The 18,457-nt window shown below is 36.8% G+C and overlaps 1 protein-coding gene across 12 annotated transcripts in view; it reads right to left on the bottom strand.

The window, feature by feature from the left end:
• Window positions 1-18,457, bottom strand: part of NLGN1 (neuroligin 1) — a 765,362-nt gene that overhangs the window by 600,301 nt on the left and 146,604 nt on the right. For 7 of the 12 annotated variants that reach the window (XM_064492873.1, XM_064492872.1, XM_064492864.1 and 4 more), the window contains exons 2-3: window positions 6,006-6,818; window positions 5,507-5,566 (exon numbers count right to left, since the gene is read on the bottom strand). In XM_064492873.1, the coding sequence (XP_064348943.1) occupies window positions 5,507-5,566; window positions 6,006-6,498 (553 nt within the window). In that variant the 5' untranslated portion in view covers window positions 6,499-6,818. The remainder of the gene's footprint in view (window positions 1-5,506; window positions 5,567-6,005; window positions 6,819-18,457) is intronic. The other 5 variants (XM_064492877.1, XM_010976271.3, XM_064492876.1 and 2 more) reach the window with 1 other exon arrangement.

Raw genomic sequence — 18,457 nt, 5'->3', positions numbered from 1 at the left:
ATGTTAATTCTGTCTCCATTTCCCTTAGTGTCACACAGCAAGCAACTAAAATAGAAACAATCAGATGAGAGTACAATCACACTGCTCCCTCGACCCATGTACTCCTGCTCATGCACTCCGCTAGCTACGTGCTAATTTAAATTATCTACCAATGCTCTTTTTCATCCAAAACCTCCAATAGTTTGCTACAGCCCATCGTTCTCTAAGGATATTATTCTAGCAGTCTACCATCTTTCTTCTGTATTTTTCACTAACTGTTCCCCTCCTACTATATACAAACATTTCTCTGTTTTCCATCTTAATCTACAGCAACAAAACAACCTCTATTGTCCTTAAGCTTCCATTTTTTTTCTATTCCTTTTTATAGCAAAACCCCTTAAAATAATTATTTGTGCTTACTGACTCCAAATCTTCTTCCATTCTCTTAGACCCACTCCAGTGTGTCAGACCCTCACCATCTCACAAAAAGTTCATTCGGTAGAGTTGATCACTGTTGTTTACTTTGATGTATTTTCTTTATTTAGCTTCTAAGACAACAAAAATATCTTGGTTTACCTCCCATCTCACACATAACACTTTCTGTCTCCAAAGCCTTCCCTTCTCCTCTCTGAGACCTCTTAATGATGGAACGTTTCATGGATTAATCTTTGGTGTCCTCTTTTCTCTATTCTCACTCAGCCTCACGACTTTAAAAGTTTACCTTACATACATCACAATGACTCCCAAATTTAAATCTCCATTTATACCTCTCTTTTGAATGTCAAACTAGTTCCCTGATGTCTACAGTTGGATGTGTAAGAGTCACCTCAAATTTAGCATGTCCAAAATTAAACGTCATCTTTCTATTGTGCCTCTCTCTAAACTATTCTGCGTTTCTTTTTTCTACCTTAATTGATGGCAAATCTATCCTTCTAGGTATTCAGACCAAAATCTAGGAATCATCTCTGAATGCTCATTTTCTTCCACAACCCATACCAAATGATCAAGAAATGCCATCTTCGTAATGTATCAAGGCTCCACCACTTCCATGGTAACGACTCTGGTCTGAGCCTGGAACAGGCTGACGTCTTGTTCAAACTACAACAGCCTCTTCTTAGCTCTCATGGTTTCTCCATACTCTCCTGCAATCTACTCTCGATACATCAGTCAGAATGATCTCTTTAATATAACATCAGATCTTTCTAAACCTCATTTCCTCTCTCTCTCTCCCCTTTCCAGATTTACTATACTCCTAGCTGTTCCTTAAATTCACAGGACTGAAGACTCACCTTAATGCCTTTGCTCTGGCTCTTTGCTGTGTTCTTTCCCCAGATACCTATTTCATTCCCTTCAGGTCTTTGCTCAAAAGAAGACTATACTATCTTATTTAAAATTACCTTCACACTCCATACCAGCACTTACTACTTATTTCTCATTTTCTTCTACCCTTTTACATTTAGTTGTTTATTGTGTATCTTGTTTCCACACACTAGGATATAAGCTCCAGGAGGGCAAGGATTTTTTATTTTTGTTTTTGTTTTCACTGATACATCTCAGGGGCCAAGAGCAATAATGTAATCAACACAGAGTAAGGACTCAATGAACATTTGCTACATGAATAAAGTAGATAGAACTGTATAATAATGAAGAAAGAACATTCTGTAATATAAATATAATCCCCTTGTAAAATCTTAAATACATTGACAGTGATAGGAGTCATTTTTATATATATTTAATGAGGAAAAAGTCAGTCTCTATGTTCAACAAATCACCAAATAAACCCTAAATTTGTGGAAAAAGCTCTTGACTAAATTCAGCATTATCTCTGGTAAAGATTACCAAACAGAGCATGTAAAATAAAATAAAATATTTATGAAAATCAGGAGTAAAATTCTCAAGGAGTCAAGAATTGTACTGGAGACATCTAATTATCTATAAATAAAAATTGGGGTAAGTAAAAACAAATGAGTCAACTGCAACAGAAATGAAAATTAATTCTGTGTTCATCTTGGAAGAGCTGTACAAATAATACAATCGAAGTGCTGGAGAAATACAAAGCTAAACCACTCTAGGGTGTCTGTAAGGCAATCAGTATGTTGGGGATTCTCCGGGTCCCTTGTTCCTCCTTTCTGTGTTTACTGCCTAACATTTGACCTCTTTACTGTTGGTTGGCAACTCTCACAAGTGAGCAAACTGGAGAAGCAAAATGAAATATAAGCAAATTAAAGCTACTCCTAACAACAGGAGGAATATGTCAGGATCTTGGCCTGGACTAAGAAAACGTGTATTATTGAAAAGTATTCAGTAAAATGGGTACTAAGCATGCTTTCTAGAAATCAGCTGCTAACACTGGCTTGACCTAATTCAATTAGGGTGACCATTAAGCCTGTCTAAAATAGAGTCAACTGATAGAATAAAAAGAATTCACTATGTATTCTATGAACTGCACTATGAATGTGCAGAAAGCAGGCAGGAAGAAGGGGAGGGTGAGAGGGAGGAGAAATACAAGACTCTACTATAGAAATCATCTACAGGAGGTACTTTAACATAATAGAAATGCATCTAATATAAGCAGGAACTAGGGCCAAACCTGACTCTACCACTTCCTAGCAGTAGAAACTGGGTCAGAACACCTGACTCTCAGAACCTCCTTTCATATCTGAAAATAAGGATAGTAATCTTCTCCCATCACAAAGTTCTGGTGATAAATCACGTCAGTCCTCTACATCCAAATTCCGGTTTCTGCCACGTGTTATCTGCCTGTTTGGCTGAGTGTTGACGCTCTTCTCATTTTAAACACTCGTCCTTTCTTTCAATTTTGCAAGGATAAAACCCTGAAGAAATATCTAGAGAGTAATTAACATATGGTGAAAACTATCATGGGAAATATAAAAAGATAGATTAAAAAGTGCAACTGGGACCTGTTTTAAACGAGAGGCAGCCTATTGGTAAAACTATGTTTTTTTCTTCTATTACACAGGAAAATATTATAAAAGCTCTATTTAAAAAATTACAGCAAGGTGACACTTGGAGGAGGGAGATTTTCATCCTTTTATACAGACTGAAGTACAGAAAACACTTTTTTCTTTGTAAATTTACTTGAATGTAAGTTCTATGGGAAGAGAGATCTTTGTTCCATTCATTATTGACCCCCTTGAATAGTGCATGACTTACAACAGGCAATTAAGAAATAGTTTTGAGTGAATACAGATTATAGGGTACTTGGTACAAGGATGGGCGTCCATCTGCCTCTGCAGATGACCACGTACAACCAAAGCAGTGAGATAAATAATGAGCCAGAATTGTATTAGCACCTAGATAAAATGCAGCACAACTATTCCTATAGCTCCTAAATCATCATTCATACACTTCCAGGATTCTGTTTAAGAACTCGTAGTCCACATGCAATATATATTAGTGCATGCATAAATGTGAAATAACTAATACTTTTTGAACCAGGATAATATAATTTCTTGAAGTGACCAGAATGGACCCTTCATGACAGCAAAAAAAGCTGAAAGTCAGGAAATTTTTCTTCTCTTCTGCTTAAAAGTCAAGCTCTAACTTTACTTTTGTTTCTTTAAAAAAAAAAAAAGACTATTTATATAGACAATTACATTTAAATTCTGTGTTATTTAGATTTTAGGACAATATACAAACAGCTAATAAAAAAGCAGAACTTATTTAATGATAGTGGGATATATTAAATACCAAAAAACCAAAGTAAAACAATTCTTTAGAATTCTTGATATAAAAACACAATAGATCTGGACTGTAAACCACACAGACTGACATAGGCATCTACAGATCTTGTCCTCAGGCTAATTATAAACTAGTTCAAAGTTTGCCAAAGGCACAGCCTACATGCTTCTTTGCCAATGGAACCAGCAGATGGAACCAGCAATCCAAAGAACAATGCAAAAGAATCTTCTAATGAATCCATTTCCCTCTGAAGTTGTAGGAGAAGAAAGGTCACTTCCTCACATACTAGCTTACCTTTTGATGTCCTTATCGGGTTTTTTTTTTTTATTGTACATATTTTCATGTATTATGCTCTAGTTATGCATTCTTCAATAGTATCTTTATTTATGACTTTGTGAATCAACATCTTTATGATAGGAGGCGAAAGTCACTTAGCTAATTACACATGCTTGATAAGCTGCATAATAATAACCACTGCAGTAGTGTACATTAGTTGAAAGCATGTAAATTACTGCAGTTAGTCTCATTTGGGAAAAAAATAAGAGACTTTGTTTTAGTTATTTAAAGTATCCTTCTTATTGCCTCCACATCCACCTTCTAAAGCATGCTATTCTTTTAACCTGAATGATGACATCAATAATAAAATAAAGGCTGAATCCCATTCTATTAGCATGGCCAAAGAAACAAGAACAAAAATAAAACAAATTAAAACTCAATTTAAGGCAAATACTGCTGATTCGCAATTGAGGATTCAGTTTCATGAAGCTTCTTCCACATAAAGCAATCGTAGTAAAACAGAACAGTTGAGACACTTCCCACCCCACAAGGATGTTGTAATGAAATCTGACTTGGTCCAGCCAGGAGATTAGAAGTGCACAAAGAGATAGAATGTACAGCACTAGAATATTAATATGACTTCTGTATGAAGATTGAAAATTCTACAAAGTTATAATAAGGTCAAAATAACACTTAGATAATTTACTGCCATAGAAAATCATACTCTCCTATGAGTGATTTACTAGATGTTATATAAAAATGGATTGTGGACAAACTACATTCAGATGCAAGCTTGCAGCTGTCAGTGTCTACATTTGCTCAATCTGGCTAGAGGATGATTTGAAGGTTGATTTAATTGTAGCTTCTGAATCATGTTCTTCCCTATGTTTTAAATTGTTTAACATAAATATAAAAATGTTAAGGCAATTTTAAGACTGTAAATATTTAGTATAAAAAGCTGCAAAATCTCATTTTCTTCTGAAAGAGTGACTGAAAATGGAAAGACTGCCTGGGAAAACAGAATACTGTTCCTTAATAATGGTAACTGCCCAATAGTTACGGCAAATTTACCCTTACATGAGAAAGTTCATAGGGTGTTCATAAGAAACTAAGGAGAAACAAACAAACAAACAAAACTAGGCTTGTGACTGAACTGATCAATTTTAAGAGAAATAGGAATCTATTCTCTGTAGAAAAGGGTTCAGAGATCAAAGTTGACCACTGGGGAAGGCAGCATCTTTGGGTCCCCTGCAGGCAACAGAAATGGCCTAAGTATCTCTTCCTCTACACACAAACTCAAAGCAGAGCGTCAGCTCGTGCCAATGCTACCAGCACCAGCACACAAGGCACCACCAAGGAGCTCTGTCAATGTCCTCTACTCAGCTAGCGCTCTCCTTGACCATCTTTCTGCTCTTTGACGGACGTCATTAATTCCAAGTATCGCCTAACCATTCACTTCCCAGCGTCAGCAAATCATCCTCAGGGAGAGTATCTTGTTCTTCCTCTGCAAGCTGTTTCCCCCATTTTTTGTTTCCACTTTTATACATACCTCCTTTTCTACATATTTTCTTGCCGGGTTTTCTGGCACATTCCTTGGATATTCTTTTTACTGAAAAATGAATAGAAGACTAGAAAATAACATGGCGCTCCATCACAGACCGCCGGAACATGCAACACCGCTATCTAACTCGATACGCTCCTGCGTTTACCGAGGGCGGAGGATCCCCAATTCGTTGAGCCTGCACATGCAATGGAGAAATGCTGATGCACCTTCTCAGAAGTCATTCGGTAGGAAATGGAAACTACGAACCCATTTCTACCTGAATACACGTGCTGCAGAGGAAAGAAAACGAGTAGGCACAGGAAAAAAAATATGAACAGATACACCAACACACATAAACAAAAAGAGCGGCATGCACGCATGTAAAATATGTCTACATGCCAACAGGAAAAGCCATGCATGCTACCAGTACACATGAATTAATATTGTTAGAACTTAGAATAGAAAAGGAAAATATATCTCCCTGTTTTTCCTTCAGTAAACTCACCATCCTCAGTTGGGACATATATGTTTAAATACAGGCAATCTTCACTCTGGTCTTGTACGTATGATGAAACCACATCCAAGTTATTAGTAAACCACACAGGAAGCATGACTTCTGGCAATCTGCCATCAATGATATTCTGGGGACACACAGGTGCAAACTGAGTAGCATTCCTGACATCTGACCAGGGAGATGGTGGTTCTGGAGGCTGAAAACGATGTTCCCCTGTTGGCGGGGCTGCATATGGAACCCCAAGAAACTGAATAACAGGACCCAAAATTTCATTATTGAGTTCTTTCTTAACCCCTCTTATCTTGCCGAAGTTGGTAGTCACCAGAGGGTCTGCATCATCCAATTTCTGTGAGAGCACATGGGCAGCCTGAAGCAAACAGCCCAGCAAACAGAGGGTCAATGAGGCACCCAATCCCCTGTGGACCAAGCACGCCATTACTGCTCTCCAAGTATAAGTTGACCACGTGCATCTGGGCAGTGCCATGGTCCCACATTAGTTGTGTAGTTGTCTGGTTACAGTGAGGCGAAGGTATTTGTATCCACTTGAGACAGATTGTCTAATGGTAGAACACACCTCCGATTTCTTAAAGGTGAGCTTGTCAAGAAAAGCTCAGAAAGCTCTTCATGCAGCCAGTATCTCCCATTGATTTCACACGTATTGAAGTAGTATCTTCAGTCATCACTATTTATCAGACCATATCCTATTGATCATTCTGTTTTCCACAGTAGCAATGTGACGAGAGTGGCCATTGACTGTACATTTCCCTCTTATAAATCAAATCCAGTTAGCTTCAGGTCTATATCCTAGAAAAAAATGAAAATAAATCATTAGTATGAACAAGCTAAATAGACAGAGTGATAACTAGATGTTTTACCAGCTACAGAAATACATTCATAGCGGCTGGAGTCAGGTGAATTAAGTACTACCACAGGAAAATCATGGTTTGATGTGAGATGACAAGTGAAATAACTGATTATTAGAAGAGTGAGACACTTGCCTCCTGACTTTATACACATTCAAAGTGGAAGCCAGCCTTGTCAAAATACAGAGTTTCAGAAGCATTTTACAACATGGTTTTCTTAAAAACTGAAGGCTATATGTGAAATTTTCCCTTTATTGAAGGTCTTCAGTCACTTCAAGGAACCACACTATTAATCACCAAACATACTAAAAATTAGAATTCAAGAGCAGAAAATCTTTTTTTTTAAATATTGGTAGGGATTTAGTGGAATGTAAAAAAAAACTATAAGAATGACTCTCTCTCTCTCATATATATATATTATATATCACACAAACAAACAAATAAAAAGGTGGTCCCTAATCCCATGCTATACAGAAAAAACAAAGCTAATGTCAGGATAAGAAACCCAGTACTAGTTCAACTATGATCATTTAAATGCAACTACCTTATAAGGTCAATCTCCTTGCTGTTTCTCCAAAGTATGCAAAAAATCACTGGCTACAGGTCCCTCATCGTAAATTAAGATTCAAGAACTTAAAAGACAAAATGGCTTCAGACACAATTTGAAAAGAGACAACTTGGCATCATTTTTGCAGACTTTTTTTTTTTTACCATCTAGCTATATATTTTAGGTATCAGTAAATTTGCAACAGGAAAATTAATGTCTGAATCAAAGTCAATATACTTTAAATTACAAATGTTTTCACTATCTGTTAGAGATCAAAGGAACACTACAAAAAAAAAAGTGTGGTAGTTTAAAAGAACAATCATACCTAATCATAGCATCTTGCATATTAATACTAATCAAATATCTAATGCTGTTTACCCAGTTCAACTTAAGATGCATCAGAAAAAATGAAACACTCAGTGCAGTGCAATTCAGAGTGTAATCTTACATGAACTGCAAAATAGCACACAACTTGGCAAATTTGTCTTTTCTTGTTCAAGCAACCTTTTAAAGTGCTTAGTTTGAAAATAATAGTGTTGATTTGTATTACAGATGGTTCTATCCTGTCATACTATGGGAAGATTCCTGAAGAAGTGCTGGTCTAGCAGTGAGGCTGTCCTGACTTTGTGCTATTGAAAAAGAGATTGTGAAAACTATATAGGGCAGCAGGAGATTTGGTTCAAGCCTGGGGTTCCTTTAGCTCCGCACAATTCACCACAGAAGGCAATAAGGAGATAAATGTCTTCCTCGAGAATACTCCAGTCTGTGTTAATTTGCATACCTTTGCTGTGAAAGCATATTAACATACAAAAGACAGGCTTAGACCCATCCCATTTCTGTCCCAGAACGCTAGCATATATTGAAGATTTAGCTACATAAATCAATTCCTGTTAAGAGCATATTATGTTCATTCTTGCGCAGAATTGTGGTGGGTCACAGCATGGCTGAGTCTTTCCTAGTCACCTTTTGGTGTTAAAAAGCACAATTTTGACACCTAAAATAGAGAACTTGTGATAAGGCCTTAAAAGTCTCTATCATCATATTTTATTCAGCCTAATTATCAAGCACAGTGGTTTCCAAAAATTCTTTTTTACATACTTGGTATCTCATCAATAATAAAAAGTACTTGTTTGGTTACTAACAAAATAACATTCATTTTTGTACTCACAAATCTTTAACTGTGTTAAAAATAAAAGGGTTGCTGTTTCCCACGGACGTGCTACTTTAACATAACTTGTGGAGGATTAGAATTCTGCACACCACAGTAAATTTTCAAATTCTAATAATGTTTAGCTTTTTGAGGTTACAAAAATACCCCATTATACATGGGCGTCCCTGTATGGAGAACTACAGTATCAACCCCAAATATTTTTTAGAAGTCACTATTATAATAACAACAGTTGCCCAAGTCTAATGTAAAACTATGGCTTCTTTAAATAGCTGAAAATTTATATATAGGGAGAATTATATATATATCCTAAATATAAAGACTCTTAAATTTGTTGGCAGGGCTTTTCTTTTTCTGTCTATTGGTGTTTCCTTAGTATTTGCCAAACCCTTAGCTTTTATGAATTTACACCTCATTTACAACAACCCTATAAACTGGGTTCAACAGTTATCGCCTTTTTACTCACAAGGAACTGAGACTTAAAAGAGGTTAAGTACCGTGGCCCAGGTCTCTCAGTGAATCAATAGCAGATCCAGGAGCCCACTGGCATCTAATTTAAAGGCCAGCCTCTTGATCACTACACACCATACAGTCTCTCACTTCACAATTAACACATTTTAAAAACTTGATCCTAGTGCATTTAAAATTGAATTGTCAAAGTGTTTTATGTTCCTTCAGAAAATAGAATCTAGGTAAATACTCTGACAATTTCATAAAAACAGAGAAATTTTAAATGGCCTACTCTGTTCTTATTGGAACTTTAGATTTTATTTTGTTACCTTTTTTACCTTGTTACACTGAATGCAGTGATTGGGTGTTCATATGTATTTAAGCAAGATCATGTTAAAATAATAATAGGTAATCAAAAAAAGCCTAAGTTCATAATTGCATAAATGTCCATTAATAGATATTGATAAATGAATTATGATATATTCACAAATTAAAATTCTATACTTCAGTGAAAATAAAGAACTTAGACCTAAATATATTGCCATAGATAAATCTCAAAATTTTTGAGCAAAGCAAACAAACTGCAGAAGATTAGGTACAGTAAAATGCCATTTAAGTAAAGCTTAAAATATGCAAAACAAAACTGCATATTATTCAGATGCATAAATATGTAATAACAGAATATTTGTTATCCATGGATAAGGAGGAAAGGGTATGAAATTAGTTCTAGCAAGTAATTAATGTTATTAATTGATTAATTGGAACTAAGAATGATAATCTGTGATGAAACCTTAAAATATCATAATTAATTAACTACAACAAGTTTCACAAATCTAAGAGTTGATAGTGTTGGGTAATACACACACACACATATTAGTTATGAAATTATCTGTATTTTTCTGTATGTTTGAAATAATTTATAATATACCCATTAAAATGATGAGGTCAGAAAAGCCTTATTCAGCAGTTCAGACAAGTAGGTGAGCCTAGAAATCCACACAGGACTAGCTTCCTGACTTTGCAGCAGGTGGAGATACTAGCTCACAAATTCCCCCGTTTTTTCTCCCTTTGGGTTAAAGCATGTACCTCCCCACTGAGATAAATAAATTAATAATAAATAACACTTATAAGGACATCATAAATGGGAATATATTATCTCCTTGCATTAATTCATCATAACAGTTGGTCCATCAACTAGTTTGTTCCTGAGTGACCCAGATCAAAGATGATGCTGGAGAGAGTAGAGAGAAATCTCTGGGACATTAAATAATCACAGTGGGTGGACACATCCAACTAACCTTTTGTTCACTCAACAAACATGTATTTGGTATCTACAGTGTATATGCTGTTGCACTAAATGTTATGAGGATTTAAAGACAGGTACAATCTAGTCACTGCTCCCAAATAACTACAATATTGCAAAGAAATAAGTCACATAAAAAATGGCTCTACTGTAGGTTGGAATGTGACATGTGTTCAATAAATACATACGAAGTACAAGGAGGTGGGACCCAGGAGGATGTTTCCAACTTCTAACTTTACATAGCTTTTGATGTGTCTTTTTAAAAATTATTACCTATATATTTTCTACCTTTGTTTTTATTGCAGAACCAATTCCCCCTACTGATTTCTTATTTAGGAGCAAGGATTTTGTGTTGTTATTTTTTTTAATATCTTTACATCTATCATAAAATCTAGGTGAAAGTCCCTTACATAGAGCAGGCATAGATAAGTCTCAGCTGATCTGGATTGACTGCACGTTTACCACCAGAGCTGCATGGAGCTTGGCCAATGCTATACAATTGATGGTTGTTATTCATCATAGTTATGTTCTATAAAGTCACTGCGAATTAGGGAATGCAGATCCACTGCTCTGAGGGAAATGCGTGTGTGTACGTATACATACACATGAACGTGTATATATGTATATGTACCTGTATATATGTGGGTATAGGCATACACACACATACATTCATGTGTGCATGTGTACATGCGTGCACACACACACAAATATACATACACATATTTCACATAGCTATAAATTCTAATCTTCAACCCTAAAGCAATTCATCCTAGTAGACTCCATTTTCTTTATTTTAAAAAAAGAGAAAACAAAGTTCAGAAGTGCCTAGTGACGTGTCTGAGGTCACCTCGCTAACAGATGCCAGCGCTGGGACTCACACCCACTCCGACTGGCCCCAGAGCTGGAGACTCTTGCTCTATATCGCACTCCCTACCATCTCCATCCTCTGTCCATCTCTGAGTGGAGCTGAAACAAGAAGTCAGACCATCACCTTGCTCCACCTCAGCAGGAAACGTGCTCATGGGGTGACTCACATTTTTTGCATCTTGGCTCATGTCTGTGAATGACTGCAAAGGCTCTGTGAGTATTGACTTTGGGGTTACAAATAAATTTTACTGAATAGGCAAATTTGCACATTCAGATACAGGAATAACGAAGATTGACTGATCAACTAAAGACAAAAAATGTTTTGTACCTGTAAATCTATCAGCTGTTTTGAGGTCAGAACATAGCCTGTCAACAGCACTTAGTAATAGTAATGGGATTTGAGAATTGGACCTAGTAATAACAATTTAATAACTGCATTTACTAATAACTGGTTTCAGTGGAATGTGACAGTTTTCATTTCAGTGGCCAAGCCCGGCCATGTAACTGAAATGTGCTTATGGGACCAGCTCACCATAAGTGAACCTGACCACCAGCAGACTGTGGCCTTGCTCTATCAAGATGTCTCACATGCACACTGGTGGTGGTTCAAGACCTGGAGATAAGGGGTAACCGGTGGGACCCAGCAGTGGGAGAACAAAGAAGCCTGAGTCTGAGATTTCCAGACCCCATTCAATGCATACTTTTCTCCTGCTGTTGCTCTATCATATTATTTGCCTATAGTAAAGCTGTCCAAAGAGTATAAACTATTTTGAGTCCTGTAAGGCCTTTCAGTAACTGAACACTTAAAGTAACTAATGTGTGATTAATTCACACAGTAAGTAATTAAAAATGAGAAGAATAAACGAATGCAATCAGGGAAAAAAATGCTGTTAGGCTTCAAAAGAAAAGACAGATTTACCTCGAGTCAGTGGATTAGGAAAGAGTTCATGAATCAGGAGGAATATGAACTGGTCCTCAAAGAATTAGACCAACACTGATAGTCACAGAAGGAATTCCAGGTAGAGGGCACATTCTAGAAACAGTGGGAAAGACATGTAATGGATAGTGTGGTGCTCAACCTCCCATATTCCGAGTGGCAAGTCCACACCAGCGTAGAAAGGTCTGGTCTTCTTGCCTCACTGCAGACCAAATCTGCAGGGCCAGCCCAGTCCCAAAGCTCCATGTGGAAAGGGGCAGAGGGAGGAGATGGTTGTCATTCTGACTCCCTCCCAGATGTTTTTCCCAATGGTATGTCCCAATAAATTTTTTCCAGGCAAATCTCCATCTCAGAGTCTTTTTCTTTTTCTCTTGGAAACCTGACCTATGACAGAAAGGAAACAGGCAGCCACATTTGGGGAGGGCACAGTTTAGACTGGCCACAACACAGAGTAAATGAGAGGTTGAGCACTGGGTGAGACTGGAAAGACAGGTTATAGCCAAATCAAGCAAGCCCTTCTTTAAAAGGCTAAAGAGTTTGAATTGTGTTCGTTAGATGATGAAAAGCCATTAAATAGTCTTAGCAGGGGAAGAGTATTCTCAAATCTATTTATAAGAAAATTAAACTGGCAGTACTGTGCAGCAGAGCTCTCTAAAGCAGTGTGTTTATACCTCACCACAAGAGGACCAGATGAGAGAAGGGAAGTAAATTGTTGACTTTCTATGTATTCTAATTTTTCATGTAAAGCAAAAAAGAGAAAGAAATTAAGCTTTGCTTATATGAATACATGGTTTCATGCCAGTGTCTTTACATGGCTGTGTGGTGCACACAGTGCTTGTGATGTTCTTGGGAAGGTGATGGTTCTACACTGTGGTGGCTTTACCAACAGTGAGTGGCATTTTGTTATTGTTACTGTTCCTTTTCACTGTTTGGTGAGGTATTAGAGCTAACACCACTGAATAAGCAGATTTATCTATTTTTCATCATGTTATAATTAATGTAACCCTCACAAAATGGACTAGTGAATTAAGTTTTTCCCACAAGATAAATATAGATGAAATGAAATCCTAGTACTAGGATCATAAGGACAAGAAAGGAACAGAAATGAAACGTCTCCTACTTCCAGTACAAGCTCTCCTTTAGCTACTGCGCAAGGCTGAAAATAATGGCTATGGGATCATATACAACAACAAGCAGACAAAAGCGTTTGAAAGCACCAAGAAGATAACTTTGAAGTGCAAATTCATATCCATTTTAGTAGCTGTGAACTGTGCCCCGAGTACCTCTACATCTTGAGCTATCAAATGATGGAATGAAGGCATCAAGTTTACAAGATGTTAAAAAATACTGACTTTATCTTTCTCATCATTTAATGTCTATTTTTGTGTATGTTTTGCAACCTGATGATAGAGGTATTTATATAAGAATACATAAGTATATATTTTATACTTTTTATGATTTGGTTTTCAAAAACAGAGCATGATATGACCACAAAGGTGTGGAAACCATTACCTTAGTGAATGAATTGGTGGGAAAGAAATTAGAAATAATTTTATTTTTATGTTCAGTTTGAAGTATAGCTGAATATATCCAAATTTTTGTGAAAATGATATCACAAACAGCTACTACTATAGATCACCAACTACTTGCCAAGCCCTGTCCAAAGCACTTTATACATTTCATGTCATCCAGTCCTCACAACAAACTTATAAGCCAAGTATTTTTATCTGCGATGAGGAAAATGAGGCTTTAGGTGGTTAGATAACTTTCTTAAGGCCACAAAGCTTAAAAAAAAAAAAAAAAAAGACTGCCTAACTGCAAAGAACATGCCCTGAACCTTTATGATGCATGACATTTTGCTTTGCTCCTGAATGAGGCTAGCTCAATAAAGTCACATGCTCAGTTTGAGAGTTTTGTGGAGAGTGAAACACACAGGACATCAACAGGAGGCACACAGGAAGGTGGTTGGTCAGTTTGCTGGGGTTAATTAATTGGCATAATTTGGAGCAGTTCCAAATAATGTGGTACTGAGAGTTTTTCCAGTAATACCCTATAATCTGGGGCAGAGAGTAAATGATAGATGTTAGAACTGGGCATAAGCAAAGCAAGAATGGTAGAATTTTAAGAAGCAAAAGTTATGAGAAATGGTAATTCTAGTGTTCAACAGATTAACTAAATTTGGGTAGAAAGGTAAGCAGTACCAGAAGTGTACAAGGAAAAAAAGAAACAATCAGAACCCAACATGAAGATGGGACTATCAAAGCTCAAGACCTTAATCATGTAGAAGTTCAAGGGCTATCATAGCCCATGTTGTGGCCATACCAACACGTAGCTATTAAAAACAAATGTGGTGACAAGTATATTCTGCCTTGACCATCATTAATCAATTAATAACTTGATTAATGCTAGCACTAAGGCACATGGACTGGGGCCAGTGAGCTAACTACATCATTTCATCTAATTGTCTCTAAATACCATGAGGTAGAGATAATTATCATCTCTGTGTAACAGGTAATTAAACTAAAGATCAGAAACACAAAGCCACTGAAACATTTTTCAATAAAACAAGAACACAATTTTATGAACATAGTGAGTTCCAACAAATAGAAAGAAATAAGGCAGAAGAATTAATACACTCTAAATAAAAACCCTGCCTCCTCCTCAGCTTTGTCCAGGGCCTCCTTCTTGGAGGAAGGGGAGGCAGGACTCGGTGGGTACCCAGGTCACATCCCAATCTCTCTTCCTTTCTTCTGCAGAAAATGTAAGTGGGGTTCTACTTGCTCTCTCTCTCCTTGGGCTCCTTCCAATCTCAGTGAACTCCCATGATACAAGTAAATAACAGAGAAAACAATGTCAAGGAGAAAAAGCAAACTAAAATTTGACAGTAATAGGAGAAAAAAATTGACCAACAAAATATTTTAAAGAGCAGTAAGGAAAAAATTCATGAGTATACAGCAGAGGTTATACTTGGTGGCAAACTATCTTTGTGAACGATACTAATAAAAACAAACACAACACAGCACTGGGAGCAGTGGTCAGTGAATTGAGTCCAACTTGTTTACCAAGATCTTCTGTCCTGGAGAATACTCCACCCCCTCAGATTTTGCCTGGAAGACTCCCGCTGAAAGCCCTCAAGGCCTGGATTAAATGTCAGCACTGCTCTCCAGATCCTCCCAGCCACAAAAGCACTCCCTTCCCTCAGCTCCCAAAGCACTTGTTATCTTTCTTGTAACTGAACTTCCTGCAGTACTTCCTATCTCTGTAATTTGTAAACTCAGATTCCTTCTTCACTCTTACATTCTTACATCATTTAGTGCCGGGCCCTGGAGAGGCCAAGATGAACAGACAGGCATGGTGATAACTCTCACAGAGACTGAAGTTCAGTAGGGAAGACAAACTTCATGTGAAGCAATCACACAGATGACGATATAGTCATAAATGCTTTGCCAAGAATGACGATACAGGGTGCTCTGAGGGGCGAGTTCATGAGTCTGGAGTGCGAAGGATGGTCTTCCTGAAGAAGTGATCTGTAAACTGAGATCTGAAAGATGAGCAGAAGTTGGCAGGGGGAAAGTGTGTCAGACAGAAGCAAGAGGAAACCTAAGTAAGTGCTGTGAAGCTTGGGACTTTCAATGAACAAAGAGATCAGTGTGTTCAGAGAAGGGTGGGGCATCAGGCTGGAGAGGAACTGACAATTCAAGAACGCCTAGGTCAAAAAATTAAGGATGTGAGATCTTATCCCAAGCATGATGAGAATAATTATAATCACAAAAATAACAATCAGATTAGCCATTTGAATCATTGATTTGTAACAACTATCCCCAGAACGACTCATTACATTGTAGGTCATCAGAGAATATTTCTGGAATAAATAACCCATTCATTTATTATATTATTTTTCATCAATTAACTCCACCCTCAGACTTTATTTATTCATTGGTGATGCCTGACCTCTGGGAAGGCATTATCTTAATTATAGTTGCAGCAAAAGGGGGTAAAACAGAGAAGAGGTGAAAACAAACTGAAGTACAATGAAAATTCCTCTTCATGCAGGGGTGCACATGGATGGCCATAAAGACTGGTGGCTACTTCCATTATTGTTTGGCCAAAAATGGGATGCTAAGATGCCACAGCAGCTTTCCGACAACACAATGGAAAACAGATGAAAGTGACAGCATTTCCTTCTACAACTGAACACTTCTGCTAAGACCATCATTACAACAAACGGCTAAACAATGGTGAGTTTCTCGTTTGTTCTGTTTTGGGGATGAAGCCGAAACAATCCATTTAACATTTAACTATATAAAATAAGTTTTACTTTCTGTTTATTCTGACCCTATTCTCAGACAGAATCTCCAAATATCAACTGTTAAATGTAAAATCTAATGAGAAGTCTTGACTTCCAAATGAGCAAGAAGGTTAACAGGGTGAGAACGGCAGGAATTGATAAAATAGGTTGTTAAAAAACAAAAGTGTGGGCAACAGTTTTGATGTATATGTAAGAAACTGCAGGACACATTTTAAAAACCAATTAACGATGCTGAGATCCCCCAGAAGAAAATGAATAATCATTCAAGAGCTTAGGAGAGATAGCCAGGTAGAACCGATCGCTTCCCTTGGTATTAAAGTGATGCTTTTGTCTGAAAAGGGCCACCTTTGGGTTGCAAGTCATACTGTCCAGAAGCAACTTAACTATGCCTGCCAGGATCTTTATGGAGAAAACAGTACAACCTAAGAGCAGTGCTACATTCTCAACTCACTATTTAAACCTAGTTTTGTTTCTGGTGAGTTGCTGTGCCTGGGAAGAGTGAAGACTTGCCATTCCTGGTGTCCTGCTTAATTAAAGTCCTCTTTAAAACATCCCTTGCTGCCAGAGGATAGCTATAAGTTTGGCAGAGGCAGTGCTAAGTTTCTCAGTATGGCCCTGTGCCAGGGTGAGTCAATCTTGACCTCTTGGAGGATGATTAGCAGAGAGGGGGCAGTTAAACCTTTGTGCCCATTCAGTCCTAGGCTTCTGCTGGGATTGGCAAATACTACACTTGCCATTGTTTAAGGAGTCACTGTCTGCTAGAAACTGGATGAAGACTGCCAACTCCTTTCATGTAAGGTACCAAACAACATCAGTGGTTCCTATCACTCTTGACCTGACTGCGAGCTAAACCAGGGCCCCAGAGGGGAAAGAATATTACATTTGCAATCTTCTTCAGATATCTACATCTTTTATTTTCCCTTCATATTATAGCTCTATTAGTACTAATAATAACAAAATTCAAAACAACGCTCTATTCATGGGCCATTTGCGTAATAAAACATCAATGAGCATATATATTCACAAGAAATTACTATACACATGGAACACAAATTTAAATGAATTCACCACTTAAATAAATTTGAATAATAGGGAACTTATAACTACAAAGTGTTTAAAAAAACAAAAATCTTAGTTATGACCAAAATGCCAAATGTCATTATATTTTAGATCTTAATATTTATGTTCTAAATGTTTGAAATAATTTTCAATGCTTCCAAAGTTCCTTGAGATACCACATTTTCTACACGGCAGAAAATAGCTCTAATGCACATTTTGATAAATTATAAACATAAATAATCCTATTACACTTGTAAGTCTTGATAAAATAATTTATTTTAAAAAGTCAATAAACCATATAAAATTTCACTAAAATGTTTCAATTATTATTTGCCTTTGATTAAAATGCAATCTTTCATATGTATTCATTTCTACTTTTGGAATTTGCACATCGCTTTAAAATATCTGTCAATTCAAATAATAATTGATTTATGTTAAGAAAAAATTAAAAGCAAAAAAAAGAGACCAGGTATTAAGCAAGAGGTTACATATTTAGTTGTTAACATCCAAGGCTAGAACAAATCTTCATTCATTTGACAATATTTATTGGTCACTGATAATATGCAAAGTACTGTTCTAGATGCTGGGGAGAAACACATAGCTTTGAACAGCCAGATAAAAACCCTGCTGTCACTGAGGTTACATGGACTACTACTACTGTATTATTGGGGCATGTAAAATGTCTTACTTTTGTATATTAAATAACCCCTCAGAGTTATTACTAAATACCACAGCTCTAAATAATAGAAGCTTTTGGCATCAGTCTCAAGCAACATACTCATTAGAACACTTGGCACAGTTAAAGAGGTAATGAAACTAGTAACCTTTTTTTTTTTTAAACCGGTAAGAGAAAAGACAGATAATGTCACTTGTGTGCAAAGTTATGGACAGCTAACTAATATTAATTTAAATTAAAAGTAACAGATGCATTGACTTGAAA

This window comes from Camelus dromedarius, chromosome 2 (assembly GCF_036321535.1).
Source record: "Camelus dromedarius isolate mCamDro1 chromosome 2, mCamDro1.pat, whole genome shotgun sequence".
Classification (NCBI taxonomy): domain Eukaryota; kingdom Metazoa; phylum Chordata; class Mammalia; order Artiodactyla; family Camelidae; genus Camelus; species Camelus dromedarius.
The sequence above is the reverse complement of the archived record's forward strand: the minus strand, read 5'-3'. Positions and strand labels throughout refer to the sequence as shown.